General features: G+C 59.8%; 2 protein-coding genes across 18 annotated transcripts in view; one reads left to right on the top strand and one right to left on the bottom strand.

Moving 5' to 3' along the window:
- Positions 1-9,338, bottom strand: part of PASK (PAS domain containing serine/threonine kinase) — a 31,768-nt gene extending 22,430 nt beyond the window's left edge. For 12 of the 17 annotated variants that reach the window (XR_004955971.1, XR_004955972.1, XM_036237930.1 and 9 more), the window contains exons 1-2: positions 9,258-9,338; positions 1,586-1,801 (exon numbers count right to left, since the gene is read on the bottom strand). Coding sequence is in view for 15 of the 17 variants with exons in the window: in XM_036237930.1 (XP_036093823.1) it covers positions 1,586-1,801; positions 9,258-9,333 (292 nt within the window). In the remaining 2 variants the exon portion in view is untranslated. The other 5 variants (XM_036237933.1, XM_036237932.1, XM_036237935.1 and 2 more) reach the window with 5 other exon arrangements.
- A 63-nt stretch (positions 9,339-9,401) lies between these two features.
- Positions 9,402-26,059, top strand: PPP1R7 (protein phosphatase 1 regulatory subunit 7). The gene is made up of 10 exons (XM_016144209.2): positions 9,402-9,527; positions 12,674-12,802; positions 15,825-15,880; positions 16,478-16,543; positions 16,979-17,109; positions 17,467-17,629; positions 19,155-19,271; positions 20,009-20,113; positions 23,282-23,368; positions 25,251-26,059. The coding sequence occupies exons 1-10, from the start codon at positions 9,476-9,478 to the stop codon at positions 25,425-25,427; spliced, it is 1,083 nt and encodes a 360-aa protein (XP_015999695.1). The 5' UTR covers positions 9,402-9,475; the 3' UTR covers positions 25,428-26,059.
- The last annotated feature ends 1,038 nt before the right edge of the window (positions 26,060-27,097 follow it).

Raw genomic sequence — 27,097 nt, 5'->3', positions numbered from 1 at the left:
GGGGCTGCCGGGAGCCCGCCTGACGCGTGAAGCACGCGGCCCTCGCCGGCGGCGGCGAGTCGGGGAGCGAGGTCTCCTGAGAGGCGGTTCACGCTGCCTGCACGTCCGGAGCCCGCGCGGTCACCCGGGCTCCACGGCCACGCAGAGCCTGCCCTGCCGTGCAAGTCGCACTCTGAGGTCCCTACCCAGCCAAGGGGCGTGCTCACGCCCACCACGCCAGGGCCCGCAGCCCAGCTACGGCCCTGTCACTCGCTCCTGGAAAGGCACAAATCTCAGTGCCGTCTCCACTCCCTCCTTCCCTCCCCGCCAGGTCGCTCCTCTTCTCCAGACAGACCACGCTCCCAATACCTCCAGCGGCTGCCCAGAGGGCCCCCCTACGCCGCCCTCGGCCTTGCTGGGCCTGCCCTGGCAGAGCGCCCCGTCTCGCCGGCTCCCTGCCACCTCCCCACTGCACCTGCTCAGCCTCAGAGCCTCGGCTCCACCCCCAGGCGGGGGCGGCTTTACAGAGGCTCCATCGGGGGTGCCTGCCGTGGGCCCCACACTCACCCTCCCGCAGCCCAGCCACTGGCCACCTGCTCTCCTGCCTCGGGAATGTCTGCTCCATCCTTCTGGTGGCTCAAACACCCAACGAACCTGAGTCGCCTCCCAGTCTCCTCTGGGTCCTTCACTGAGGAGTCCCCGACTTTCTCAGTGGCCCCCGCCCCGGCCCTTGTCTCCACAGGCAGCCAGTGCCAAGGTCAGCTCAGCCCCTGCTCCCGCCTGTGACCTGTCCGCAGGCCCCCTGCAGCCCAGGCTTCTGAGGGGTGGGCCGCCCGCCTCGCAGCCCACTGGCCCCCGCAGCGTCTCCGGCCCTCTCCAGCCTGCCCCTGGCCGCCCTCCGCACTCCCAGCAGGCCAGCTGGGTGCCAAGCCCTGCCACCACTGTCCCTGCTCGTCAACTTGAGACCAGAGCCACCACCCCTCCCCTACAGCCCCGCTCCTCCGGCTCCAGGCCTCCCCACCGTCCTAACAGACCCCTGTGCTCCAGGCCTGGCCAGCTCCAAGCCTGCCGCTGCTGTCTCCTCAAGCACCCCCAGGCAACAAGCCCTTTGGGGCCCGAGTGACGCTGTCTTTCTCACTGTGTCCGGGCCCAGGGGTGTCCGGACTCTGGGGGCACTGGCTGACTTGGAGTAATGGGTGAGCGGGCGGGCAGCAGATGCCCCCAGCCCCCGGAGCACCGCCCCCACGCTGTGAGGTCGGCTGCCCGCATCGGAGGACCACGTGAGCCCGCACTGCGGTCCATGCACATCGGCTGAGCCACTCAGGCAAACCACGTGTCATTTGTAACGCAGCGCAGGCCAGGACAGTGTCGCCACACGCCCTGAAGTGAGAAATAACACTTCACTCTATTTCGACCCTGAAATACGGAGGTGAACTCCACCCACCGGCTGAAAAGGAGTCTCCTGCCTAGAATCACGCAGAGCGCACGCAGCAGGAGGGCCTGCAGCCCCGGCCACTGGCGCGCACCCAGCACCCAACCCGACGGACGAGCGAGTCACGCGTCGTCGTCACGGCTGACGCCCACGACGACCAAAGGAGGTCATCACCGGAGAGTGCCATCCTGCTCTGGCAGAGTTTCGAAAGGCCATTCCTTCTGTTCAGGTGTCTGTGGGCCGAGGACAAGGACTTGCTGGTCTGCACGGCAGGGCCCTCGGTGGGCGCCGGCGAGGACAGGTCCCCACACAGGTACCACTGCTCCTCTTCAAAGGCCGGTGAGCCTCTATCCTCCATCAGGAGATGGCGGGCCACGCGACAGTCGTCACCTGGAAAGCAAGGGGACCCTGATCAGCGCCCACAGTGGACAACGCAGCGGCACTAGGCCCAATGCATTCTCCCCGAGGCTGAATGGAGCCTGGCCCCAGGACACATGCGGCCACGGCCGCCTGGGCCAGAGCCTGCGGCCTGGGGACTATTGAGCCCAGGTCGTGCTGACATGTGCCCAGACATCTCGGAAGAGATGGGGGGAAGAGGAAGAGGAGTGGGTGAGGGCCGGGAGACCGAACTGCAGGCCACATGCACCAGAAACGCGCTCAGCTCGAGAAGCGCGCCTCCGACACCACGAGGCCGGCGGGTCCGCCCAGCGGCACTGGAATCGTGCGTAGAGCATCCACTGACACGGCGGCAGGAGTCTGAGGCTGAGAGTCTGGGGCCTTGTTTTTAACTTTTTATTTGTAGATACTTGTAGATTTGCATGTAGATAGAAGAAAAACTATAGGAAAGTCCCACGTGACTATCGCCAAGTTTCCTCCCATGAGACATGTTCCGTAACCACAGCACAGAACGAGGGCATGGAACCCCAGGCCAGGTGGCCTTGACGAAGCGAGGGGTCCACAGGCCAGGGAGCCGTGTCTACCCAGGGCCTGCATCCCCTCTTCTAGACCCCTTCTAGGGGTGCTGAACCCCGGAGCTCCCGGCCACGGGGCCCAGACCGCACCTCTAAGACTTGCCCGGGCCTCTGCCCCGCATAGTCCCCCATATCAGCGTGTGGACCTGAGGACCAGCTGAAGAGTGGCCTCCGCAGGCACAGGAAGCTTCACCGGCAGGCAGGGCACCCACACCTGCGTGCACAAGGCCCCTTCCAGCACAGGTGGACCCGGGCTGGGCAGAGGACCGGCGTTTCCCACGCCACCGCAGTCTAGCACGGAATTCCAAGGAGGCCACCCACCCGGTTCTGCCCTGGCCTCAAGGACATCACCAAGATTCATTCAGACAGGAGGGCAGTGTCTTTCAGTTAACGGTTTGTAAACCTGATATATAATTTTTCATGTGGTGACGAGAGCATGGGATAAAATTGCATCTGTGTAACTTTCCATGGACAAAAATGCATTCGGTGGATTTAAGAACAGACAAAACTTCTTTAAACACGCTGAGAATGCAGCGGGCTGGATACGTGCCTGGCCCCGCATCTCAAACAACCGGGTCTCACCAGGATGTCCGTCTCCGCGGCATCGCTGAGCCACCGGCAAGTAGGAGAAGCTTCCAATGCCAGACCTGGGAGAGCAAGTCGTCCAAAGAGAGATGAGGGCAACCCGAAGGCCCCTAAAAGCAGCCAGTGACTGTTAGGGAGAGCCAGGGTGGCCCTAACTCAGTAGCGCCCCGGGCCCTTGGCGGAAGTGACCCCCTCCAAAGCACGGCGGCCTAAACACAGGCCCGCGGTCTTCCAAAGCTGGGACCAGCCGAGGGTGCCCCCTCCCCGTGAGGCAGACAAGGAGACAAGCAGCCACGAGCGACCGTGTACAGGAAAACCAAAGCACAGGCAAGACACGCGAGCGCCTGCGTGCATGCTAAAAACATAAACGAAGCCACGAAGGAGCGCGAGTATCTCAAAAATAACTAGCGAGGTTTAGAAAGAAACGCGCTTTTCAGAAGTAAAATTTTTTAATATTTTAGGATTAACAAAAGCATCTGTAATTCAAACTTGCCCAGACAGCTTCACTGGTGAAGTCCGTCAAGCAGTCAGGAGGGAAATGGCATCGACACGGCACGAAGGCTTCTGGAGAAGAAAAAAGGAGGGGGTGTGTCTAACCCGGCTTGTGAGGCCGGACCACCACCCCGACATCATGGCTGGAAAAGAAAAATACAGGCTGATAACTCGCATGACCAAGATGTAAAAACCCGCCACGAAAGACCGGCGAACTCATGAAGTGATGTGTAGAGAAGGTAACACGCCGCGACGGAGTCGGGTACGAGGCTGGTTTAAAACCTGAAAATCCATGTGACCCACCCTGTGGACAGGCCTAAGAGGAAAACGCCCAGTATCGTTATCAATTGGTGGAGAAAACACCTCTAACAAAACCCGCCCCTCTTCCTAAGAAAAAAACTCAGTGACCGGGAAGCCGGACACCTGCCGCAGGTGTGAGGGGCAGGTGTGAAGAAGCTGCAGCCAGCGGCGCACCTCGTGCGGAGAGACGCCACGTCCCTCGCGAGGTCAGGCACGGAGGCCACCTTCTGGCCTCCTCTGGCCAGCGCCGCCCGGGGAGTCCCAGCCAGGGCACACGGGCGAGGAAAATGAGGGGCATGTGTGCTGAGAGGAGGGCGTAACGGTGCCTCCCTTCCCAGAAGACACGGCCACATACTCAGGAAACCCCAAAGACTCGAGAGCAGCAACCAGCCGGTCTTTGAGAAGGGGGGTAGAAGGGACAGGTTTTGAACAAAGAAGGCACACAAAGCGCATAGAAACACGCGAGGAAATGGTCACCGCCATTAGTCATCAGGGAAATGCGTGAGCCGTCACCGCACGACCACGAGGACAGCCGAGAGCAGAGAACGGGCACGACCACGAGGACAGCGAGAGCAGAGAACGGCGACGCGGCGCTGGGCAGGGCGTGGAGCCGCCGCCGCCGCAGGTCCCCGCTGGGGCGCACACGGACGCGCGCCTTCGAAAGCAGCTGGCCGCCCGCCCAAGGACACGGCGGCGGCGCTCCCAGGCACCTGCCCGAGAGAAGGGGAAGCACGCGCCCGCACGGCCTCCGGTGGGCGACGGCCTCGCCCGCGGCGCCCGCCGCTGCGAGACGAGGCAGGCGGAGGGGGGTACATCCACACGGGTGGCTGCGCGCGGCAGGAAAGGCGGACGAGCTCAGGACAAGGACCGCGCCATGCATGCATCGCAGGGCGCTCAGGCTGCATGAGGCGGCGGACTCAACAGACACACCCTGCAGGTGCCGGTAACACAAACACCAGAAAAGACCAACGCGGTTCACAGGACCAGAGAGCAGAGCGGTGGCTGCCTCGGGCCGACGGTGGGCAGGGCGGAGGCCGGGCCGAGAAAGCGGACGGAGGAAACTCTTCGCGTGATGAAGGGGTCATCTAACCTGACTGCGTCTGTGCCCACACGGCTGTACACGCGTCTCAGAACTCACCGAGCCGAGTACTTATGGGCATGTTTGACCATCTACAAATTACATCCCGATGAGTTAAGTTTTAATATTGATGGATGGGTAAAACAGGCATGCAGCTACGGCCGAAAAGAAAATTTGCGACTTGGAAGATATAGTTGAATAAAGAGCCCAGAAAGTAACAGAGAAACAAGCACATAAAAATATGAGAGAGAAGTTAGGAGATAAAGACTAAGATAACCTAACATCTAATTGGAGAGAGACTGGACAGGAAGGACCATTGAAGAGATAAGCTTGAGCGACCGTCGATGACAAAGAAATTCACCCACAGAGCCAGGACCTTGGTGGGGACACTCAAGCCATCAGACGTGAAAACTCAATACGAAGCCACAGTCATTGTGTCGGTGTGACTGACAGGAATAACCAAAGTGAGCAAAGGAACAACACAGAGCCCAACCGAGGGCCTCGCGCCTGTGAGCGCTGGACACATGACCAAGGGGGTGTTAGTTACCACCGAGAAAACACGGGCTGCTCGAATCTGTGAAAATGCTGGGACGACTCACGGCCCCAGTGGGGAACAATGCGACAGAGGTATGGAAATGTCATTCGGAAAAAGCAGCACCCACGGTCAAAGATGTCTTTGTCAAAGCCAAAACACTAAACTTTTTGAAGAAAAATTGGACAGACTTTCTGTAAGTCTTTGGGTTGGGTAAGTTTTCTTAAACAAGACACAAAAAGCTCTAGCTATAAAATAAGATTGATAAATTTAACATTAAAGTTGAGAATGTTCACGCACCAAAAAGAAAAAAAAAACATTAAAAAAATGAAATAAGCCACAATTTGGGAGAAGATATTTGCCACATATGTAACAGAAAATTAATACCCAGGATACAGTAAAAGGTCGGTTTTGTTTTTTTTTCTGATTTGAAAAGACACAGCCCAATAGGAAAATGGACAAGAGATAGGAGCAAGAATTTCACAGGAGAGGAGGCCCTAGTGGCCAAAAAACTTATCACAAGAGGCTTAACTGTTATCATAATCACAATTTCATACCTGCTAAATCAGCAAAAATTAAGAATTCCAACAATACCAAATGTTAGTAAGATGTGACTCGGTGTGAACCCTAACAAATTAATTTCTTTAGAAAACAATTTTAAGTCAAACATTTGCCTACTGGGATGGTATATCCCACTGTTAGATTTATATTCCATAGAAATTCTTACACATGGGTAGCAAATCACACACGCGAATGTTCAGGGCAGCGTGGTTCACAACAACAAAAAAGATAAAAGAATAAACCTAAATGTTCATCAGCAAGAAAATAGATTTCAAATTCTGTACACTCTTGTTATGAATTACAGAATGACGACAAATGCTACACACACAAGGACAAATCTTAGACCTATAATAAATGAAAAAACTCAGGTTACAAAAAAACTATCAGTAGTAGGATTACCTTTTATAACACGCCCCCAGTCTAAACATATCACTTAGGGACACACATGTGGCAAACCCAAACTTCAGGCGGGAGCTTTCCTCTGTGGGTCCAGCGGGCTGGGACAGCGAGGACATGACAGCACAGAGGCCCCCAGTTCCAAATCTGGGTGGTGGGTTTAAGCAAGTTTACGTTACTCTTATGATTCATGACTAACACTGCATTTATCCTTCTGCATGAATCAACTAGCATGTACTGACGAACTAAGAGATGTTTTATCCAGCAGGCAATCCTGAAAAGCGACAGCCAGATGAGCAGGAAACTAGAAAGACATTAAATACACCATTAGAGCGTGTCGCTTTCCTTCAGACAGCAACATTTTCATGTCACAGGTTTACATTTCCTCTCTAAGCATCTAAGTGCATTGAGTATTCCCACAATAAGTAACAATGACATGATCATAGTTTTCTACTTCTACAACTAACCCACAAAGCACAGATGGGATCGGAGCTTCGCACTACCTGCTGGCCGCTCGGCGCTGCTCCGCACACCCGGCACACCGCACCACCAGCACCAGAGCCCCACAGAGCCCCCAACACCATGGCCACAGGCTGGCCCCTGAGAGCACAGAGCCTAGCTTCACCAGACCTTAGATCACTTCCTTTTGCACGGTTTAATTTTGAGTTAAACACTAACCAGAAATGCCTGCAAGTCCAAGGCCTAGGTTTTTAGAATTTTTTTTTAAAGCAACAGCAGTTTGGGGAGGAGGTGTTAGTGGAGTAGAGGGTGCTTTACCATGGGAAACAACCAGAAAGGCTCTCATGATGCCTCAAGAGTATTCCTATTCCCATTGACAGTTTTGATTCCATAGGGTGCGCGTGACCCCCACCTCAGACCCAACAGAAGCAAGGAGAGGTTTGCAGGGAGCTCCTGGGAAAGTGCTCCTTCCCCTTATGGGTGAACTCCTGGAAGCAACCATCCTTCTGCCACTGGAACACAAGCTGGGAAGCAAACTGCTCCCACACCGCTGTAAAGCGGAAATAGAACCAGCCTCGGCGTGAAGCCAGCGCCATGGACAGCAGGGCAGACAAGGGCAAGAACGTCCTTCTCAGCCCCTGGATGAATCCACCCTAAAACCTGCCTTCCCCTGCACTTCGGGTGTGGGGGCCGACTGCCTCATTCACCACCAGCGCCATCCTGAGACCGTGTGTTTCCCCGCATCGGGCGCCCTAAACAATACCCAGAGGATGGCTGCTGGAATGGAAGGTGTGAGCAAGGGCTTCCTGAGGAAAGCCCGCGTCGCTGAGCCTGGCACTGTGAAGAAGCATCCAGGCAGAGATGCCCGCAGCGCCCTTGGGGAGGAGGTCAATACACAGGCAAACAGGGGGAGATGGCCTCAGAGCAGCTGGGCCTAACTCCCAGGGCCCCCTATGCCTGCCCAAGGAGATCGCTGGGGGGCGGGGGGCGGAGTGACCCAAAGCTACAGCCTTCCAGGCAAGGAATTATGTCTTAAACTAAAGCAATGGCAGAAAGATGGCGAGGGGAACCCATGAGAGAAGACTCGAAGAAGAACTGCTGCCAAGTCACTGAGTGAAGACACGTGGAAGGTAAAGGAATGACAGGCATCAAGACCACATCCCGAGTTTTCAGCTCAGGCCACTGCCATTCTATGGAGGAGAAAAACTGGTGAAGGTAAGATGAAGGATAAAGCCCAGGGCCGCACGGGGCAGCCGAGAAGCCGGGACTGCACACCGCGGCTCACGCATTCATCCCACAAGCATTTACTGAAAAGCTCACACACGCAGCCAGGCATCGTCCGGCGCTCAGAGCGAGACAGTCTCCATTCTGGAGCTCACCTTCCGGGAGGACGAGCAATAACAATGAAGAAAATGCACAGTTAATGCCAGCTGAGGGCCATGCACCGGGCGGGACGGGGCCAAGGCGGGGACTCAGAGGACCAGGGAGGTCCCGCCCAGGGCCCCAGGGCGCGGCGCGGGGCAAACGGCCGCAGCCGGCGAGCCGCCACCCGGACCGGAGCCTCACGGAGGGGGGCGGGCAGCGGCAGGGCACAGGGCTCGCACTGGCTCGTCTGAGAGCCGCACCGAGGCTGGGCGGCGGAACCCCGTGGTGCCCCGGCCGCCTTTCTCTCAAGCGCAAGTGCCTCACCTGAGGTCCGCAAGAGCCGCCGGGCCAGGCTCGCTTCACCCACTTGTAAGGAAGCCGATCTTCGCCTCCAGCCCCACCGACCAATAGCAAAGCAACTCACGCCGATTGGCAGGTCCCCCCAGGCCAACCACTGGAGCGCGTGGGCGGGACTCAGTGAGCGCGAGCGGAGAAGCCCGCGCTAACGGTTGCTAAGGACGCACCAGAAGTCTTCTACGGCGCCTCCGAGGAGCCAAAAGAGAGCCAGCCGGATTCCGCAGACGCCGTTCCCTCCCGCCTTGGGTTCGAGAAGGGTGAGCAGCGCGGAGCTCGCCTTTCGGCAGCCTCGCCCTAAATGGGGGGGCCGCAAGGATGGCTCCCTCGTGAGACCGCACGCCCGCGGGGCCGAGGGCCGACGGAGGCTGCGGCGCCTGCCGTGGGCTGCCGCGTCCCCGGGCCCCAACCTGCTGTCCCGGCACCTACGGGCGGAACCGGTCCCCGGCCCCAGCACGAGCGCAGGCATCCCCGCCGAGCCCGCCCTGCGCTGAACGTTAACTGGAAGCAGCCCGTTCACACAAGTCCTCACGGCGGCGCCAGGACAGAGCCGGCCCATTGTACAGACGCAGCCACTGAGGCCCAGAGGCCCGCACTTCTCAGCCCCACGCGAAGACCCGCGACGAGCCCAGAGCGTCTCCTAGAGTCTCCTCTGCTTCCCTGCAGCCACTGCTCTGTGCGTGCAGCCCCGACTGCCACTGTCCTCCTACCAGCTCCTCGCCTCCAGACGCCTCCGGGGCGCTTTTAAATTACCTGCCGGGGGAAGGCGAGGTGGGCGGTGCGGGGACTGAGGGCACGTGCAGCCTCGCCGATGGACTACAACTCCCATGAGGCGCTGGGGCCGCGCGGGCGCGTCAGGGACTCAGGCCCCTGTGCTGGCATTCCATTGGCTGGGTAAGGTCTGAGCTTGGAGCCCTGATTGGCTGAGGGGCCTGAGGCGACAGATTCCGGAAAAGGGAACAGCAGCCAACATGGCGGCGGAGCGCGGCGCGGGCCAGCAACAGTCGCAGGAGATGATGGAGGGTGAGCGGCCTTGCGGGGCGCGGACCAAACGGCTTAGCGGGCGGGGGACGGCAGCCTGCACCAGCCTTACCCGAGAGAAACGGGACACCCTGTCTCCGGCCGCGGCCCGGACCCCGCCGCGCGGCCTCTGACAGCTGCCACCACGCTCGGAGGGGGGCGGGGGCGGGGGCGGGGGCGGGGGCGGAGGCGGCCCCCCGAGCCCGCGAGCCCCCCGGGCGGAGGCTGCAGCGGCGCGGAAGGCGCCGGACCCAGGGCGGAGGAGAGAGTGGCGGCGACGCGAGCGGGGCGAGTGAATGAGCACTGACGGCGCGGTGGTCTCGCGGTCCGGGCGTCCACCAGCTGCTTAGAACCTCGCACTGAACCTCTGAGCCTGACCCCGGGGTCGGTCACTGTGCGATTAAGGAGGAAGCAGACGCCGGGCGCCGCGGGACATGCCCGAGTTGGCTCATAAGCGAGGCGGCAGTAGACGTGGGTTCTCTCGGAAGCGAATGGGTTGTGAGGAAGGGGTGGCAAAGAGCTGAGAGATTATAGTAGAACAGCGGGTGCCTTTTTTGCAGTTATCACAGTTAAGAAAAGACTAGATTCAACCCTTTCATTTAATTGAAAAAAAATTACATGCATATTGTTATATACACACTCACATTTACCGACAGTTGCAGAGTCAGTTACATCTGAATGCTTATGTTCTTTCGGCTCCTTTGGTTTCATGGGGGATACAGAGGTCCGGGAGAGCAGCCACTGTCTCATATGTAAATACCAGGGGAGAAGAAAACAAGCAGAGGGCGGGGGCGGTAAAGAACTGACTGACACGTTCAGGAGTGATGGCTGCACAACCAAAGCCAGCAACAAGTTGAACCTTAAAGGTGCATCCAGGTTGGAGACAGGGTGAGAGAAAGATCAAAGATCATTTCAGGCAAAGGAAACGACATAGTCAAAGGCAAAGGGGTGTGAAAGAACGTGGCCTCTTTGGAGGAGAGGTTGACCAGGAATGAGTCATTTCAGATGAGGTTGGAGAGTGCCAGGGAAGCTGGCAAGAGAAGGTCATAGAGGGGGAAACACTTGGAGGGTCTTGGACTTTGAGACCCTTAGGTCTTTTTAAGCAAGGGAGGGCCTCCTCCTGTTCCCTTTTTTCTCCTCCTCACCCCCCAGCCATTTCCATGTCTTGGTAAATGACAGATACAACACCCAGGCATTTCTCTCCTGCCCCACCTATCCAGTTGATGAATAAGCTCTGACGCTTCTATATCCTTGAAACCTCCAAATTTTCAAATCTTTTCCATTCCGACTGCCAATACCTTGAGCCCGCCCATGGTACCCAGTCACCTTACATGATGATCCTCTGTCATATGCCCCAGACCCTCTGGAACCCTCAGGATAGAGTCCCAGGTTTCATGCTAGCTCAGCCCCTGCCACCCTGGGATGGGCCACACTAGGCCACGGCCCAGGAGAACGCTCTCTTAGCCTTGACCACAGAGTGTTTGTGCCCGGCAATGCAGGTTTTCTCTGCCATCTGAAAGTAGAGTGTTTCTTTGAAACCTTTCAAACCTAAGATGGCATAAAGCAAAGAAGCAATTACCTTAGGGCACATTTTGCTAATGGATGCACAAAATGTAGATAAAGCACAGATGTTCACAGATACAGTTCAAAGCCATGGCAACTGGTTGCTGAGATGCTGGGTGTGGTCCCCAGGGAAGGAGCTTAGCGGAGCCACTCTCTGCTTAGGGTGCGCGCTGCCTCTGTCAGGGCTCACTGCAGAACAAAATGACACCATTTTCACTTTTCACATTTTTTTATAAAAGCAAAAACCCTCCTCAGATTTCTTTCATTAGCGAAAACAGGTATTAGCATAGGTCTTTCCTAAAAACGAAGGGACATAAAGTGAGCTTTTGAAAGGCGGAGGATACCAACAGCTGATGTCTACTGCTTTTATTTATTAAAAGCTAACTGCTTTTGTGCCTTTTCTAAGTTACCGTGTGAGTTCCCTTCTGCAGATTTGGAGACCGAGGCTTAAAAAAGAAGTAACTTGCCAAAGTTGTGTCTCTAGGGTCAACAGGCAAACTCAGGAAAAGCCACTGGCATTTTAGAAATATTTGGAGTCAAAAATCAGATTTGGATTTTAGAATCTGGTCAGATTCTCTGGCGATGGAGCAGAGAGTAGACAGGGCCAGACAAGCTGCAGAAGCCAGTCAGGAGGCCCAGCAGGAGCCCAGGCCCCAGGCGACATGTAGCCAAGCCAGGGCAGTTGCCATCGGCAGGGAGGAAGAAATGGATTTGGGGGTTCGAGAGGTGGATTTCCTAAGGGCATGTTTTGTCCAGCAGTCCTTTCCTGGTGCTTCCTTTCTAGGCCCAGCGGGAGACACAGGATGGGGAAAAACTCCCTTCCCCTCACTGAGCCCCTCCGTGTAGATAGGCTGCAGTCAGGCATCCGGGTAAGCCGTTAGTGCCTGGGGCTTCCACACAGGCTTCCAAGAGGTCATGGAAAAGGAGAAGAAAATTATCTGACAACGCACCGGTGAACTTTCACCGGTCTGCCACACTTAATCGTTCCCTGTTAATTCGACGCCGTTTGCGTAGCAGCCTTTCACAGCTCTGACCTGGCACCACTTCCCGACCTTAGCATCCGCGCCGTCACGTGGGCATCGCGCTCCGCTGGCTGGCGTCTCCTTTGGGCTTAGCACTCCCCGTACCCACAGTCTGATTCGAGTCAGTCTCGATTCCTTTCAGAACGTGGGCCTGTGAACTGGGCTGGTTCTCTTGGCCAGGTGGATAGTGGAGCACGGATGAAGGTAGGTGGCAGAAGGGTCACAATGGCCCCTCTGCGCGATGTCCAGGCTGCACTGCGTGTCAGCTTCAGCGTGTTGACTCACCGCACCCCGGGCCCTCAGGGTCCCCGGCCTCCGTTCTCGGGCTCTGGAGCACAGCAGCGGTGCGGGGCTCCCCTTCACACCCACGCACCGGCCCACTCTGCCCTGCGTGGGGCGTGGGGCGTGGGAGACATTCCAGGGCTCATTGAACTGAATTCAGCAGATGAAATCTTTGTGACTTACAACTGGATGTCAGGCTGTTGTATGTTCACATTTCACAAATGAGTGTGAAAATGAGTCCCACGAGGTGATGGAAATTCTCATTGATGTGTGTGGGTTCAGTTGACAGGCGAGTCGAATCTGAGGAATCGGGCGATGAAGAAGGGAAGAAGCAGGGCAGTGGGATCGTGGCCGCCCTCAGCGAGCACAGCCTGAAGGACGGAGAGGAGCGGGGCGAGGAGGACCCAGAAGGTACCAGGCCCCGATACGAACCTCGAACTCGCTAAGCGGGTGGCTGAGGGCGGCGCTGCACGTCAGTCCTGGGGAGAGCCGCCGTGCCGCAGGGCTCACTCGGGCACCGTCTTCCCTGCCGCCGCGCGCGCCCCCTCGGCGGCGGGGCCGGGGGCCGTGAGCGGCGGGGCGGTGCCCACCGAGGGCGCCTCCGCGAGCTGGCTCGCCCAGGACACTTGCAGGCAGAACGTGTTTCTCTAACTCCACCGAAAGCAGATACTGCCAGTAATAATATTGGTACTAGTGTGTCACCTGGAACAGAACCAGAAAATTGTTTTCTTAACCGTATGTGCAGAAAGCGAGATCTGAAGTCAGCATCATGGCTGGCTACTCCGATTTCCCACTGCTTCGGAACAGCACTTTCAGGACGTTAGAAAAAAGTCATTTCTGAGCCCTTCTCCACCATTTCATGGGCCTGAGGATGGACTCCTTAATTGCCGAGATGTTAGGAACATCTTTTTGTGTAGAGAATGTTCCAGCACCCTCCTGTTGCCTTAGTGAATGACAGCAACAAATGAATGTGAAAATGAGAAAAGTAAGTTCTTGGCCCATAATGGTAGTTTTTCACACTCCCCAACCGTGACCTAAGGCTTTTTGTTTGCTTAGAGTCAATTTACATTGAAAAGAATGAGCATAGAAACCGTATGAACAGAGACGTCTGAGATACACGGTTAGGTGAAAATAAACTTCTGAACAGTACGCCCGTTAAAGTCTTACTTAAAGAGTATTAACGTGTGGTTTTACCTGCTTAAGAGAGAAAACACATCAAATGTCGGTGAGGGTTTCTGACAGCAAGTTGGGTCTCGTGCCTTCTGCGTTTTCCGGATCTATGTACCATGTACAGATTTTTAAGAGAACAGTGCTCTCTGTGCCCCGAGGGTGCTCGGTCACTATGGCACCCTGGGTTTAAGTCGAGGGCGGTCAGCACGAAAGCCCCAGCCGAGTGCCGTTGTTCTGCGGGAGGCACAGACGTGAGGAGTGCGGCGAGTGGCGGGCGGAGCCTTTGCCACTGCCCCTCCGCAGAAAGCCGGGCGGGGTGGGGCGGGGCGGGGGGGCTCCCTGTCCTCACAGCTGGACGCTTGGTGTTTGCGGAGGACTGGATTGTCACAGAGCTCTGTCGTGGGCTTCTGGCTGGTGGGCGCAGGGGAGCGTGGCCACACAGCAGAACAGCCGCGCCGGGCCTGGCTGGTCTACACCCAGCGTTCTTCCCTGCAGACCGCCAGCTGGCAGTCCCCTCGGGCTGCGCCTCCTTGTGCGTCCGTAGAGAAACCGAGACTTGCTCCTGCCATTGTTTATGTAAGTCTTCAGTGTAAATGAAACAAATTCAAACTCGTCAGCTATTACCTTTTCAATATCAGAAAAGTGTGATTAATCATAACGCACTCGGAAAGGCGTTCTACGCTGGTGACTCTGGTTCAAAGGGTGAGCTGACTTCCCAGGGAGCCTGTGCTGGGTGCATCACAGACAGAACCCCTTGAGCCACGCGGCCACGGGCCCTGGGTGCCCGGGGCAGCCCCCGTGCCCGCCGCTCGCCCAGCGTGAGTGTGCTGCCCCTTTTACTCTCGTAGTGTCTTGGTTTGGACGCAGGGTGGCGCGGGTCCCCTGCCTTCATGAAGCGCCTCCTTTGTTGCAACTTCCTGAGTTCACGAAGTTGACTTTGTATGGTCTTTGGGGGACGGGCAGATAATTTGGCTGGGTCTCTTGTTTTTGTTCAGCTTCTTTGTTAGGTCGGTTGATAGGCTACAAGATTATGGATAAACTGTAGTAAGTGACTTTTTTTTTAACCTAGCCACTGTTGATTGTTCTGGAAGAGGCAGAGTGAAAGACTGAAGTGAGCTCAGCTAGTGTGGGGCCACTGCCTCCTTATTACGCTGGTTATACGTCCAGTGCGCCCTCCGAGGCCTCGGTCCGGGGCCAGCCTGACCAGCAGCCAGGCCACTAGCCCTCGGGAGGGCGGGCTGCCACTGGAGCACACGCAGCCATGTCGTAGGGAAGAGGCCGCAGCAGGAGCCCGGCCAAACGGTGACGGCCAGCGTACGTGCCGTAAAGGAGAGACCGCAGCCCCCGCTCCAGCCAGGAGACAGGCAGGTGGCCCGGCTCCTTCAACAAAAAACTGCAAGAGCAAAGAGGGACATCAGAGAAATGCCTTCCAGCCACAGTATGCGATTCGATTCAGATCCTAATCCAGGCGGACTAAGAGGAGGAATCCTAAGACAGCTGGCGAAATCGAGAGTTACTGGCCCCCTTAACGTCTTGAGTCCTTGTAGACCCGTGTGCGTGAGCAGGTCCAGACGAGACGCAGAAAGGGGGCCGCTGGCTCAAGGCCGGGCCCTCCGTGGCCAGGGTGGCTCCTGCCGCCCTTCTCGGGTGGGACGGGCCAGAGCGAGGCCGGCTCCCCAGCTGGCGGGCCCTCGGGCGGGGTCAGCCCCTGGCCGCCACCGAGACCTGTCTGAGTCTTCGCGGGGCTCCGTCCCATGCTGTGTGCTATGCATCTTCTGGTCCTTCTCCCAGGGAGGAGCATTTTTGGGTGCTGGGCTGCTTTCCACAGCAATCACAGACACGTCCCAGGACATCCGATGTACCCCGCGTGGTCTGTAGTCGGATGGCCTGATTTATTGTGACAAACCGGGAGGGCATGCCACCGCCACTGCCGCTGTGGGCATCATCGCTCCTTCCTGCCAGTGGCTTCGGGCCACCTTCCCCCTCTCGGGGTGTCCCGCAGTGCAGGTGGGAAGTTCAGAGACCCGTGCTGGTGGCTGAACTCAGGAAACTCGGGATGCTGGAGAGGTGATCACTGTGGACTGGGCTGTTGACCCTCCCACGTCACCCAGATTCTCCATGTGTTACCTGCTGGTTTGCCCTCTGCGTTCGAGTCGGCTCCAGGCCAGGTGGCCGAGTGGCAGCTCCTTGCGGAGGCCAGTGCTGCCGCCTCGTGGCGGCAGGAGCTCTGAATGGGCTCTTTGTTTCCCTCTCATTTTTCCAGAAGGACAAGAGCTGCCTGTGGACATGGACACCATTAGCCTGGACAGAGATGCAGAGGTAACGCCACCTGCTCGGCCCGCCTCAGGCCGTGCCGACAGGCCGCCCGGACCGCCAGGTCCCCTTTCGTGAAGGCGGCAGACCCGCGGGTGCCTGCCAGGGAGAGGCGCGGCTCCCTGTGTTCTCACCTGTCTGCCGGCGCCTGTGATCGCAGCCCCGTTTCTGTTTGATGCCTTCGACTCACAAGTGATGTGGGTCAGAGGTCACGTTGTAGGTGGTGGGGTCCTGGCCGCGGGTCTGAAAGCAGCCGAAGGCGGGCAGGAGGTTGCGGGGAGGGCAGCAACCAACCCTCGGGTGCCCGACGCTGACACTGTCGGGCGCACCTCCGAGCTTACGTTGGTGCTTGAGGGAGCTAGGCGGTGAGCGCTTCCACACGCCGCCGGGCTGGGGAGGCAGCTTCACCTAAAACCACGGCGAATCATAGCTAGACCAAGAGCATCGCGAAGCTGGCCTCCATGCCGCTGTCACCTGTCTGCTGCAGAGGTCACGTGACAGCGGCTCACTGACTCTTCCCCCCCCAGCTGGCCTCCCTTGGCTCCTGTTCTGGGGTGCAGGCCTGCGGCCCCCGCAGCTGAGCTGGTTTCCGCCTCGTTTCAGGATGTCGACCTGAATCACTACCGCATCGGGAAAATTGAAGGGTTCGAGGTTCTGAAGAAAGTGAAGGTGAGAGGACCCTGCCCCGCCCTCTGAGCGCCCTCCGCGAGCGTGAGCTAGTCCGCCACTGGGGATCGGGCCTCGTCCGGAAGCGCCCGGAACGCCCGGGATCTGAGCCGGGCAGGGCACAGGGCAGGGCACAGAGTGAAGTCGGGCGGCCCTCGGCCACTGAGTTAAATTTGTTTTCAGAATGGAGCCCACTAGGGGGTTCACTCTGCCAGGAAACTGCGCACACCCCAAGCCCTGCACGAGGCCCCGCTCACCGAGCAGCTCTGCCCCCCGCAGCATCTGCCATCCTCTCCAAAGTCACCCCGCTCTAGAACAACAGTGGGAGGCGAAAACTACTTGCCCCGCCCCCATGGCTTTCCCATGCCCCGTGACAGCTGGTGCTTGCTCGTGGCCTGCCCGTCGGCTGCCCGTGTCAGCCAGCCTTCTCTGTCCCAGACTCTCTGCCTCCGTCAAAACCTGATCAAGTGCATCGAGAACCTGGAGGAGCTGCACGGCCTCCGGGAGCTGGACCTCTACGACAACCAGATCAAGAAGATCGAGAATCTGGACGCACTGACTGAGCTCGAGTGAGTCCAGTCTCCCCGGACCTGACCTTGTGCCCTGGCTCTCGGCCCTTGAGGGGCCATTTTGGCAATAGGGTCCTGCCGCACGCCTGGCTCCACAAGGGGCATTGGCTTGCCCACGGTCTCCACCTGCAAGCTGAGAGGCTTCTGGCTGGTCCCGTTAGGGGCTCTCAGTGCGGGCCTGTGAACCCCGGCATCGGGGGCCCTGTAGGCTGTCCTCAACTGTCCCTGGGTAGCCACAAGGTCCTGCCGCCAGGGCGACGGGCGGTCCTCCGGGTGGCGTGCCACCTAGAAGTCAGTTATAGGCTGAGTTCCGTGCCGCCTGTGCTCATTAAACAATAAACGTTTTGCTTGTTCCAGGGTCCTAGATATTTCTTTTAATCTACTGAGAAACATCGAAGGGGTTGACAAGTTGACACGACTAAAGAAACTCTTCTTGGTCAACAATAAAATCAATAAAATTGAGAACATAAGCAGCTTACACCAACTGCAGATGCTGGAGCTGGGGTCCAACCGCATCCGGGTAGGTGCGTGCGGGCAGGGGCGGTGCAGCCTCGGGCGGGCGGCAGTGCCCCTGGACGCCGGTGGGGCCGGGGTCAGCATCAGCGAGAACGTGGGCCTGGCCGGGTGACCCAGCCCTCCCTCTGCGCACAGACTTCGCTCTCCCCGCCCACGTCGTGACCCGAACTCAGCAGAGCACCCAGGTCCGCTCTGCCCACAGTGAGCTGCAGCCCCAAACGCCTCACTTCCACACGTGCTAACCGTCGTTTCTGGCGAGCCCGCCAGAGGCGAGCGCGTCTGAGCCGCTGTGCCCCGCCTGACCTCTGCACGAGGGGCCACGGGCAGCCTGGGGCAGCGTTTCACCCTGCCACTTACCGAGAGTGCCAGCAGAGTAGAAACTAGACTTTGGGAAGGTGTCCCCCCTGAGTCAGCCGCAGGGAAGAGCCCATGGGGGGGCCCCGGGAGGGGGTCACGGGGGGCTGGCATCGGGGTGGAGCCGCCAGCAGTGAAGAGGGAGGCTCAGCAGGCCGGGGGTGAGGACGTGTGCTGGCCAGCAGCCAGAAGACCACTCGCTGCCCACCAGCCGCCAGGCCTGGGCTTCCCATGGCCAGTGGCGGCTGACGCTCCTCCCCGCCCGTGCTGGATGTGCTCCTCCGTCTGCCTCTGGCAGGCTCCCGGGCACTGTGGCCAGTCCGGCTTGGCCCTTGCAGCTAGGCAGGCTGCACCCAGGGGGGGCGACTCTGACGAGGGCCTCGTGCCAGTCATGAGCGGCGACGTGGCCACAGGTCGCAGAGAGCACGTTTAAAATGAGCGCGGCCAGCGGTCAGCATCTGCCAGGTGTCTGCGCACTGCCGCGGGGGAGGGTGGCTCGTCACGCACTGACGCGGGCGGGAGCAGTTCGGGACGCCCTCCCCCCGCGTCTCCATCCTCGTAGACGAGCCCCCGCCGGCCGAGTGCTGCTGGGGTGGGCAGACGAGATGCACCCCGTGCGCTTCCTGGGGTCCCCTGTGTCAGCACACACCTACCCTGCTTACGTAGTGTCCGCTGCAAGGTGCTAGTAACTTGCTCTGACAGCAGTGAGCTCGGGGGAAGCGGAGATCGAGCCAGTGACCGTTCACGAAACGACCCGCGGTGCACGCCTCGGGGGGGCTCAGGACCGCGGCGCGGAGAGGCCGGGGCGGGCGCGCGCCACGGTCCCGAGCGGGCGTCTCCCCTTGAGACCCAGGCTCAAGTCCTGTGTAAACAAACAGTGATGGGTCAACTCAGAATTTACGACTGGGAGGGACGTGAGAATCTGGCCCACAGGCCTCGCCGTGTCCCCAGAACTCTGGAGACTGGGGGTGAGCCCAGGGGACGAGGCCATGGACCCGCCCCCTCTTCTCTGTTTTCCGTAAGATCTCACTGGAAACTTCCGGAGTGGAAAAGTCTCTCGCGTGCCATCCCACGGCTAGACTTCAGAGAGCATTGTCTCCTGGCCCAGGACCTTCCCTTCCCCTGGGGAGCTGGCCGGCCACACAGTGCTGACCGCTGCTCTGTCCTTTTCACAGGCAATTGAAAATATCGACACGTTAACCAGTCTCGAGAGTTTATTTTTGGGGAAAAACAAGATCACTAAACTTCAGAACCTGGACGCGCTTTCGAACCTGACGGTCCTGAGCATGCAGGTACCGCGCCGCCTCCGTGTGGCCTCCTCCTGGCCCGGGCCGGAGCTGCCACACAGCCCCGGGGTTTAGCAGTGTCCCTGACCAGCACATTGGGTTCCACGTGCGTTCACAGACATCCACGCATGCGCCCACGTCGAGCTGAGCTTTCTCTCAATACGGGTCACACTCCTTTTCCTAATGAGTCCCAGGTGGTTTTCAGGCAAAGGGGCTTTAGAAGATTGCGCTCGTCCCAGGTGCCCCTAAAGTGTTCGACTCAGTGGTGGACACGAGTCCTTGCTCGTCGGTCAGCCCTGAACACGCCTGGGCTCATGTGACCTTTTCTGTCGGAAGCCAGGTGTGGAATCAGACCCTGGCGGCGGGATGTGGTGGGGTGCTCTGGACAGGGCCTGGGTAGTGGGGGGACTCATGCTTTGAGTTACAGAATGTGCTGAAAGAAATGAGAATTTATTTTAAAATATTCTGTAATTATGTTTTTAAAATACTAAGCTACTCGAGGTAGAGCTTCCCTAAGTACATCTAAAAAAAGTGAGTTCTTCCGATGCAAACCTCCAGCTCCCAGCCTGACGCGTAGCCCAGGGCAGCAGACCCGGAATGGCGACGCGTCTCTGCGCGAGTCGCCCCGGTGCGTCCGCGGTGCGGCCCCGTTGTCAGGACTCCGGGAAGCCCCGCTTCCTGAAGGCCGCTCTATTTTGCGCCCTCCACGCAGTCCTGATGGCTGTCGGCTCTTCCCCCTGCAGAGCAACCGGCTGACCAAGATCGAGGGGCTGCAGGGCCTGGTCAACCTGCGGGAGCTGTACCTCAGCCACAACGGCATCGAGGTCCTCGAGGGCCTGGACAACAACGTAAGACAGCCGCTCGCCCCCCGGGCGGTGGGGGCGCCGCGCGGCGGGCACCGGCCTCCGGGGCTGGCCTGGAGCAGGTACTCTGCCTCGGGGTTATCGCAGGGACCTTCCAGTCCCGCAGGCCAAGTGTCCCCTCCTCGCGTGACAGATGCGTGAGACGCCTGCATCGGTAGGTTGTCACGGCCGCCCGGGCCAGCACTGAGCTGACGCTTCACGCCGTGGCCGGCCGGTGTGCAGCCTCAGCCCAGGTATGGGGGTGCCCCTCGCTGGGGCCGCCAGCGTTCACGGCACGTCCCCCAGCGGCACTGTAGGCACTTGCAGAGATTTTTATTTTTATTTCATTTTTTAGGCGAGGTAACCCTTGGTTGACCTCGCAGATTGCAAGGACCTTGTCAGCTTACCATCCCTTATTTTTTCATTTTATTTTATACACGTACAGCACCTGGTCTTCCTAGGTGGTCTCCCCTCTGAGTAGTAACCAGGCCCGACCCGGCTTAGCTTCCGGGATCAGATGAGATCGGGCTCGTTCAGGGTGGCGTGGCCGCCGACTGCCAAGGTTTTTAAAGCACCAGGCCTTTCTGCCCCTGTGCTCCCTGACGACAAGGGCTCGCAGCCATCAGCCGCCGCCCACCCCTGGCCCTCTCCTGGCCACGCCCCTTTCCGGCTGTCAGCTGCATCAGCCCCGCTTCCCAGCCCTCGAGGCACATGGACAGCTCGTCTCAGCCACCCAAGGCCTGCGGCTATTCCGCTCCTGCCTCCTCCTGCTCATCACCACCTTAGTGAGGGGGTCTGTTTATGCCCCTCCTCCTGCCCCCAGCCGGCTCTGCTCATCAGCATGGCAGCCTCAGGTGTGTGAGCGCAGGGAGGCCTCAGGTGCTCGGCGCGGGGCAGCCTCAGATACGTGAGCGCAGGGCAGTGCTGGCCCCGAGCTGCAGAGGCCCTTGTCCTCCTTGGCTGCCTGCAGGTGAACATGGCTTTTCTCAGTGCAGTATTCAAAACAAATAAAACATTTTTTTTTTCATTTTATTTTATGGTTTTTTTCCTCTTGCTTAATTGCCAGCAAATGTAACCCAACTGGTCATCTTCGCTCCTGCAAACACGGTGATTCGATCTTAGAAAAGGCTCTTTTGGCCTCAGCCCTAGGCCTAGTCTCTGAGTGACATTGGGGGAGACCACGTGAATTTTATTTCACCGGTGTCCAGATCGCGTTTGGGGAAAGTCACAATGTGCCTGTGGTAGGTGTAGTCACCTTCTGTCTTGCGGCCGTGCTGAGGGTTCACCAGCCTGGCGCGTGGATGGGGCGCGTTGCAGGTGCAGAACGTGCGTGGAGGCCTCGCTCCGAGAGGCGGGACTGCGGGCGGGGGCCATGGGGCCGGAGCCGGGCAGCCAGTGCCCGGGCAGGGCCTGCCAGAGGGCCCGCGCCTATGGGGGCAGCAGGTCCCCCCAGGGCGGTGTCTGCCATGCAGGCGCACGGGGAGGGGCCGCCGGGCCTCGCCGGGCTGCTGCCTCAGGGCCCTGGGCCTCAGGCAAAGCAGAGCCGGAGCCGTGGTGGCCAGCGTTCCCTTGGCCCGCGGCAAGCCGAGAAGTCTGCCCCGGGACCGTACTCGGTACTCCCCGCGTCTGCTTGTGTTTATCTTTGCGGGAGATGAGGAAGTGACTGTGTCTTTTTCCCAAAGGGCAAACCCCCTGCCCGGGCATTTGGCGCCCTCCACTCCCCCAGGCCCGCCACAGACCGGGCCCCGCCCCTCACGGGTGGCTGTCCCTGCTGGGAGGCGGAAGCTCTGGTGGGCCTACTTTTCCACGCTTTTCCATTTTTTGCTTTTGAATAAACTTTCAAGACGTCCGGCCCCCGGAGGAGCATGAGCCAGTCGCCGCACGGAGGCTCGAGGCCGGTTCTGGCCACGGCGCCGGCCTGCTGCGGAGTCCTCCTCTGCCGCGCTCTGCGGTTTCTGCGGGATGGGCAGAGGGCTGGAGAGGCCTGGCCTGTGTCTGTCCCGCTGCCCGCCGTGTGCCCGCAGCTGCCCACAGGCCCCTGAACACTTCGGGCGCTCGGCAGGCTGTGTGGACAGGACGAGACCAGTGTAACCTCCCGGGGTGCCCACGCCTAGCTCGTGCGGACACAGCCCCAGACCCCGGGGCTTCCTGGAGAGGGGGGCACTCAGCCTGGCTCGTACCGGGTGGGACCCGGGGTGTGGGGTCGTGGGGCTGTGCCCACAAGGAGCCACACTCCAGGGCCGAGCATTCCTGGGTCAGCGGAGCCGCTGGGTGCTTTTGGGGGTGGGAGGGTAGGGATTTCACTGACGCTTCTTAAGTCTCCCTTGCTTGGGAGGGGTGGGAATCAGTCCTGGGACGCAGCAGAGGACGGGAGAGGCCTGCGCAGGCAGAACCCTGTGGCGGCCGGAGGGGAGGCGGCGCTCCTCTGGGTGTGGAAAGCCAGGCCAGGGGGTGTGATTAGCCCGCACGCAGGGCGAGCCTTCACGGCCTCGTTTTCCCTGCCGTCTTACCGCTTTAAGTCCCGTGGCCCTGCACTTGAAGACAGTGTCCCTGAGGCTCAGCCCACGGGAACCGGGAAGTGTCTGTGGGCGTCTTCAGGACGGCGGTTGGGGCGCTGCCTGCCACAGGGCCCAGCGTCCACTCTGCTGCCCTCCGTCAGCTGGGAGTCCCGGGCCGGCTGTGCCCACCCACCCTCGATGCCAGGCCTGCCCTCTGCCCCTCCTCCTGGTGGCCCCTTCCCGGACAGGACGGCCTGCAGGCTCCGGGCCTGGGCAGTTTCTCACCCGCAGCCGGCCCAGGCTCCTGGTCGCTAAGCGAAGAAAGAGGCTGCACTTTAGGCTCCTCGGTGCCGTGCTCTGCGAGGAGCACCTCGTGAGTGTGGCCACAGCGTCTCGGGCGGCCCATGCTGCCTCCGGGAGCCCAGGCCTGTCTTTCCTCACTGGGCCCTGCACACGGGACCTTGGAGCCTAGGGCTCAGAGTCGGACAGAACCACTTCAGATCCCAGCGAAAAGCAGAGCCGGGTGGCGTGCCTGTGTGTGCGCAGCTGTGTCCTGCCCCAGGTGTCCTCGCCCCCGTCGGCAGAGCAGGCGGCTCTGAGCTCGGTGCCCAGCTGTGCACGTCACAAGGTCATTGTTGAAACCGAAATAACCTAAGAAATTTTTGTTTTATTTTAGAATAAACTCACGATGTTGGATATTGCATCAAATAGAATCAAAAAGATTGAAAATGTCAGTCACCTAACAGAGCTGCAGGAATTCTGGGTAAGTTTGACGTCCCCTCTGGGGTGCGTGGAGTGGGGGCGCGGCGCACGGTGGCCTGGTGTGCAGCTGCCCTCGGGGTGCGGCTGGTCGGGCCGGACACAGGGCTTGGCTGTGGGCGGTCCGCGGAGCCGCACCTCGGCGCCAGCCAGAATGAGGAGCAGACAGGCCCCGCCGCAGGGCGAGGACGGGTCGGAGGCTGTGCTTCTGAAGTGGGGGTTCCTCTGCGTGCCCTGTGAGGGGCGGAGCGTGGGGCTCAGGCGCCGAGACCAGGTAGGGCCCGCTGGACACCTGACTACCAGGGAGGCACATGAGCCTGCGACACCCCAGGACGCTGTCTCAGATCAGCGGGCGGCGAGCGAGAAGGAGTGGCCCCCCATCTCATGAGGGGCACAGGAGCCCACGTGGCAGGGTCACCCCATCTCTTAGCCAAGGAGTCGGACACCGGGGTGGGGTGCAGCCTCGTTGGTGGGGCTCGGCTGTAGGTAGCATTGGAAACATGCCTGCGCACACACCCCCAGCGGCAGCGAGGCCCGAACCGGGGCAGAGCTGGAGGTGGAAGGAACCGTCGCTTGGGAACACATGAAACATTTTCTAACTCGTTAACTTCTTGGAATATGCTGTCATGCTTTTTGGTTCTTTTAAGTTTTCTATAATGAGCATGTTATTTTATAATTTAAAAAGAGTCTTGAAAAATATATTCTAGTAGAACGAGACAAATTTATGTGCAGTATGCGCCCTGTTGAAATACGTACGCTTGCAAAAATGGCAGCAAGAAAACAATGAATTGGCCGTGACGGTGCTTACACGCGGGAGTTACCAGACTTCACCTGGCAGGGCTTTCGCCTTGCTCTGGGGCTGGGCGCCCCGCGCTGCCCAGCACACTGCCGCCTGGGGCCCTGGGGGTTTTCCGCGTGCCCCTCCCGAGCCGTCCCCTCGTCCTGTATCAGGCCCCGAGTGCATCTCGCGTTCACAGAGGTAGCTGTTTTCTGATTTCCCTTGTTCCTCTGCCATAGTCTTTAGGAGCCAATAGAAACCAGGGTGTTCGTCTCTCAGAGCCTCCTTGGCCCCGGCAGAGGGGCCACGAGCATCCACTGGACCGGGGTGGACGGAGCGGGCACCGGTTACAGACACTGTGACAGACACACTGGACCGGAGCCCCATCATGCCCCCATCTTGACGGTGGTTTGAAAAGTGGGAGAAGGGGCTGAAGTAGGTCCCCCCAGGTGGCAGGTCCCCCCAGGTGGCAGGTCCCCCCAGGTGGCAGGTGCCCCCAGGTGGCAGGTCCCTCCAGGTGGCAGGTCCCTCCAGTGAGTCTCGGCAGAGTCAGGGTGTGGAATCTAAGCTGCCTTGAGCCCACGACTCAGACCTCCGAGCGCCTCCTGATTCCGTATCCGGGGACATGGCGTGGGCGTGGATGTCAGCTGTGGTAGGCCACTCACACCGCGGTCCCGGAGGGGGTGCCCCAGTGGCAGGCCAGAGGCAGCCCTCGGGAGAGCCTGGTCCCATTGGGGTGGCCTCTGCAGCAGTCAGAGACCCTGGCGCCCGGAGCGACTCTGCGGGCCTGTGTGACATCGGGGACAAGGCAGGGTTGTCACCGCCGCGTCGTCCGGTCTCTGCTGGCTTTACCTTGCGCTTGCCCCTGTCGCGGTGACGTGGCCTCGATTCCGGGCACGAACAGGTGCATTCCACTTGGGACCGGGCTGAAAGGTGGCCGGAACGTGCCAAGAGGCTATGGAAGGTTCCGCAAAGTGCCAGGGAAGACTGACCTGCCGTGGCCGGGGCGCGTCTTGTGTGTGGGGCCGGCGGCCCGCCCGGCGGGCAGGGGGAGGCGCAGGGCCGCCGTCCCGGGGGCGCGTCTCTGACGTGCGTGCGTGTCCTGCAGATGAACGACAATCTGCTCGAGAGCTGGAGCGACCTGGACGAGCTGAAGGGGGCGCGGGGCCTGGAGACCGTGTACCTGGAGCGCAACCCGCTGCAGCGCGACCCGCAGTACCGGCGCAAGGTCACGCTGGCCCTGCCCTCCGTGCGGCAGGTCGACGCCACCTTCGTGCGCTTCTGACCGCCCGCCCGCCCGCCCGGCCCCCTCGCAGGAGCCTCCCGGCCACAGTTTTTTAATCCACCGTTGCTCCCGAAAGCATCTCTATATCAACAGTCAAACCCATGGCAATAAAAAGGCACTGAGTGAGTGATGGCTGCCGTGCGTGATGCCCGGGCCGCCCGCCACGCTGGCCCCGGGTCGCGGGTGACGTCACTGCCCCTTCCCGCGTCCCCCTCCGGAGCGAGGCTCCTCTGCCGGAGGGGGTGTCACAGTAGTTCAGTGCGAGGACGGCGCCCCGGGGCCCCGAGGCCGGGCCACGTCGCCTGCCGGCACGCACCTTGTTACACTGCCAGGATCGTGAACCCCGAGTCCCCCCTCGAGGCCTGTGCCGCGGCCTTCTGTCCTCCCCGCTGCCCTGTCCGCTTGTCTGTCAGCTTCACCTCGGCAGGCACCAGGGTCCAAGTTTAATCTCCAAGGGCCTGTCGCCCCCGGGGCCACAGACGTCCCCTCTGCGGACTGAGGGCTGACGTGGCCCCCACAGGTCCCTCTGCTGCTAAAATCCTGGGGCTGCCCTGCCCACGACGGGGGCCACTTGCTGCCACACATGGCTGCTTCAGTTCAAACTTAATCCATTAAAATAAGGTGAAATTAAATACTCAGCCTCTCGGTTACACTCATGCAGCGCAGGTGTGCAGTGGCCCCGTCTCGGGGGCGGCCGTCCCGGGCTCTGTGCGGTGGGCACAGGCTGCCCGGGGCCCATCGCACGGGAAGTGTGGGCCCAGCCCCGTCCCATTCCCCACTAGCTCCCCAGGTAAGTTGTGTGGCCTGACCACGAGCCAACTTGAAAGCAAGCTCAGGAAGGGGGCGGGGGGTGGGCCCCCTCGATTAAGACCCTAGTATCCTTCCCTCGGCCAAACACCATTCACATCTGGGGACAAAAGACACATTTTTAGACAAAGAATTCAGGATTTGGGTGCCTGTGCTGAGAAGAGTATTCGGAGGAGGCTGCCGCGCGGAAGGACGGATCCAAGTCGAGAGCGTGGGGCGGGGGGGACGGGCGGCCGCGGCGGGGCCAACGCCACGCGGAGCAGCCCCGGGGCCGGGGGCCGCCGGCGACGGACCTGGGAGCCGAGGGGCGAAGGCGCACGTCCCGGGTGTGGAAAGGGGAGCAGCACGGTCAGTAGGAAAGTGGAGAAACGTCCACGACCTCTACTCTGCCCTCGGGGGGGAGGGCAGAAGCGTGGCCGCCCCCAGTGGCAGGGGACAGGAGGGCGCCGGGTGCAGCGTGAGACTTCCTCGCGTCGGCCACAGGTAGAAACCCAGCACCTATTAACAGACTTAAAAATTATACAAAAACCTTCGAGGGGAAGGGCATGCTAAATCTAGCACAATCCTAATCAAATTCCTTTTGATTTTTTGAGAAGTTGATTAAACTTTAAAATTTATATGGAAGGAAAGATCCCCATTGAACCCTGAAGCTTTGGAAAACTTCAGTCAGCTCTGAAGACACTCAAGATATGGGGCCAGGGGCGGGGCCTGGGGAGGGGGTGGGGCGGGGGCGGGGCGGGGGAGGGGGCGGGCCGTGGGGCAGGGGCGGGCAGGAGCGCGGGGAGTGGGCTGAGCCACGCAGCTGGGCACAGGAAGACTTCAGGCCATGAGCATGGCATGGCAGGGCCCCCCGTGGGCGGTCA

Source organism: Rousettus aegyptiacus, unplaced genomic scaffold (assembly GCF_014176215.1).
Source record: "Rousettus aegyptiacus isolate mRouAeg1 unplaced genomic scaffold, mRouAeg1.p scaffold_m13_p_2, whole genome shotgun sequence".
Lineage (NCBI taxonomy): Eukaryota > Metazoa > Chordata > Mammalia > Chiroptera > Pteropodidae > Rousettus > Rousettus aegyptiacus.
Note: the sequence above shows the minus strand (reverse complement) of the source record. Positions and strands in the feature narration are given on the sequence as shown.